Source organism: Gekko japonicus, unplaced genomic scaffold (genome assembly GCF_001447785.1).
Source record: "Gekko japonicus isolate JY-2015 unplaced genomic scaffold, Gekko_japonicus_V1.1 scaffold7668, whole genome shotgun sequence".
Taxonomy (NCBI): domain Eukaryota; kingdom Metazoa; phylum Chordata; class Lepidosauria; order Squamata; family Gekkonidae; genus Gekko; species Gekko japonicus.
The window spans coordinates 1-2,202 of record NW_015192407.1 but is presented as its reverse complement, the minus strand read 5'-3'; the positions used below and the strand labels follow the sequence as shown (position 1 = coordinate 2,202).

The 2,202-nt window shown below is 62.6% G+C and overlaps 1 protein-coding gene across 1 annotated transcript; it reads right to left on the bottom strand.

Moving 5' to 3' along the window:
• Nucleotides 1–1,281: 1,281 nt before the first annotated feature.
• LOC107125004 (BTB/POZ domain-containing protein KCTD12-like) lies at nt 1,282–2,199 on the bottom strand (the record flags this gene model as incomplete). Its single annotated transcript, XM_015428481.1, has 1 exon — nt 1,282–2,199. A coding segment is annotated over one exon (843 nt), but the record flags the coding sequence as incomplete, so codon positions are not given.
• Nucleotides 2,200–2,202: the final 3 nt, after the last annotated feature.

Here is a 2,202-nt window from a genome sequence, read left to right as displayed (position 1 = left end):
TTCAAGGGGGCCGTGACCTGTTCCATACCCCAAGGGCCTACGAAGCACACACCGTCTTAGTAGGCCCTGTGCCTATGCAGAATTACACTATTGGGGGGGGGGCCCTCATCAGCCTCCAGTCCAATTGGGCCTTTGAGAAGATGCACAGGCCGAGTCACACAGGTGAGTTCTCTTGCCTGGCAAGCATCACACCTCAGTCAGCACTTAAAGAATCCAGGATGGGCCAAACTTTCCTTTTATGCAGCTGCGAACACATGATTCCTATTGAATCAGACCCCGGGTCTATCAAGGTCTCTATTGTCTACTCAGACAGGCAGCGACTCTCCAGGGTCTCAGGTAGAGGGGTCTTTCAGCATGGCCAGATCTTTTTAACTGGAGATGACCTTCAAGGTCCCTTCCACCGCTAACATTCTATGATTCTATGAGATGCCGGGGATTGAACCCGGGACCTTCTGCATGCCAAGCCAATGATCTACCACTGAGCCATGGCTTCCAGAAGCCCAGGTACCTAGCTGGGCCAAAGCCATCTGTGCCCTGAATGGCCAGGCAACAGTCCTACAGGAATCGTGCCCACCGCACAGATAGGAAAAGGCCCCGTAAAGATAAACAGCCTCCACCTGGACGGCCCAGGCTAGCCGGATCTCATCAGATCTCAGAAGCTAGGCAGGGTTGGTCCCAGCAGTTCCTCCGAATCTGTGCGCATGAACGGCCACTCACTAACAGGGCCACTCAGTAAACCAGGAAGCCCCGCTCAGCAGCAATCTGGGGCAGTGTTCCCTCTAAGCTGAGTTAGTGTGAGCTAGTTCACAGTTTCTTAGCCTCCAGCTCACACATTTTTGTATTCGCTCAGGAAGGGATGGCTCCGGAGCAAAGTAATTTATGCAGTAGCCAAATCGCTCGGTCACAACTTTAATGCCAGTAGCTTGCAACGTAGAATTTTTGCACACAACACTCCACAGCTTAGAGGGAACATTGATCTGGGGCCACGGAGGGACCCGCACTGCCCATTGCCCATTTTAAGATTCCAGCACTTACATTCTGCTCAGGGTGTGAGCTGCTCCGCTCAGGCGGGGGAGGGGGGGGCAGAATTAGAGGGAACATCGGTTGGCCCTGGTCAGTACTTGGCTGGGAGACCACCAGGGCAGTCCAGGGTTGCCACCCGGGGGGCAGGCAATAGCAAACCACCCCGAAGGTCTCCTGCGATCATGATCAGTCACCATACATCAGCTGGGACTTAAAAGACAGAAAAGGAAAGGGATCAACAGCACTGGGGAGCTGCGGACACGGGACTGGCAGCGCACGTCTGGAGGCCCAAGAGCGAGGCGTGTTGCCTGGGCCGGGCCGGGCCGCCCTTCCTCACTCCCTGCAGAAGACGTACTCGGTGTAGCTGGTCCAGATCTTGTCGTCGGCGAGGCCGCCCTGCTCGGGGGCGAAGGCGCAGGTGCCGGTGGAGGAGCAGGCGGCCATGCGGAAGCCGGCCTCGCTGAGGCGGTCGAAGGCCTGCTCGAGGAAGTTGAACTTGAGGTAGTAGCGGGCCGTGTAGCGCTCGGGGGGCCGGTCCGGGTCGCGGCTCTCGTTGAGCGTCTCGCCGAAGACCTCCTTGGCCAGCGCCGTCTTCCCGCACACGGTGATGCGCGCCACGCGGCGGAACTTGGCGTCGGCCGGCGCCTCCCGCCCGATGGTGTAGGAGCCGCGGTAGCCGATGGTGATGTAGCCCGAGCGCCGCCCGCCCGACGCCCCGCCACCGCCGGCGTCGAGGGAGAGCGAGGGCGCCAGCAGGGGGCCCCCCGACGGGCTGCGGCTGGAGGTGGGCGAGGCCGACGCGCCGGCCTCGGGCAGCTCCGCCTCCAGGTAGCCCAGCCCCGGCGGCGGGTCGTCGGCGCAGACGGAGGGGTCGCGCAGCAGGGCCGAGAAGCGGGGCGGGGGGGGCGCGGCGGCGGCGGCCAGACGGCGCGCCAGGTCGGGCAGCTGGAAGTACTCGGCCTCCCGCTGCAGGCGGCTGCGCTCCGGGAAGCGCTCGGGCAGGACCAGCTCCTGGTCGCGCAGGTAGTCCAGGACGTAGCGGAAGAGGAAGCCGTCGCGGTCGAGGAAGAAGCGGCCCTTGGAGTCGCGGGGCAGCGCCGAGGCGTCGGCCGGCGAGAAGAGGCGCCACAGCAGCGAGCCCGGCACCGAGAGCACCGTCCCGCGCCGCGTCAGGTACAC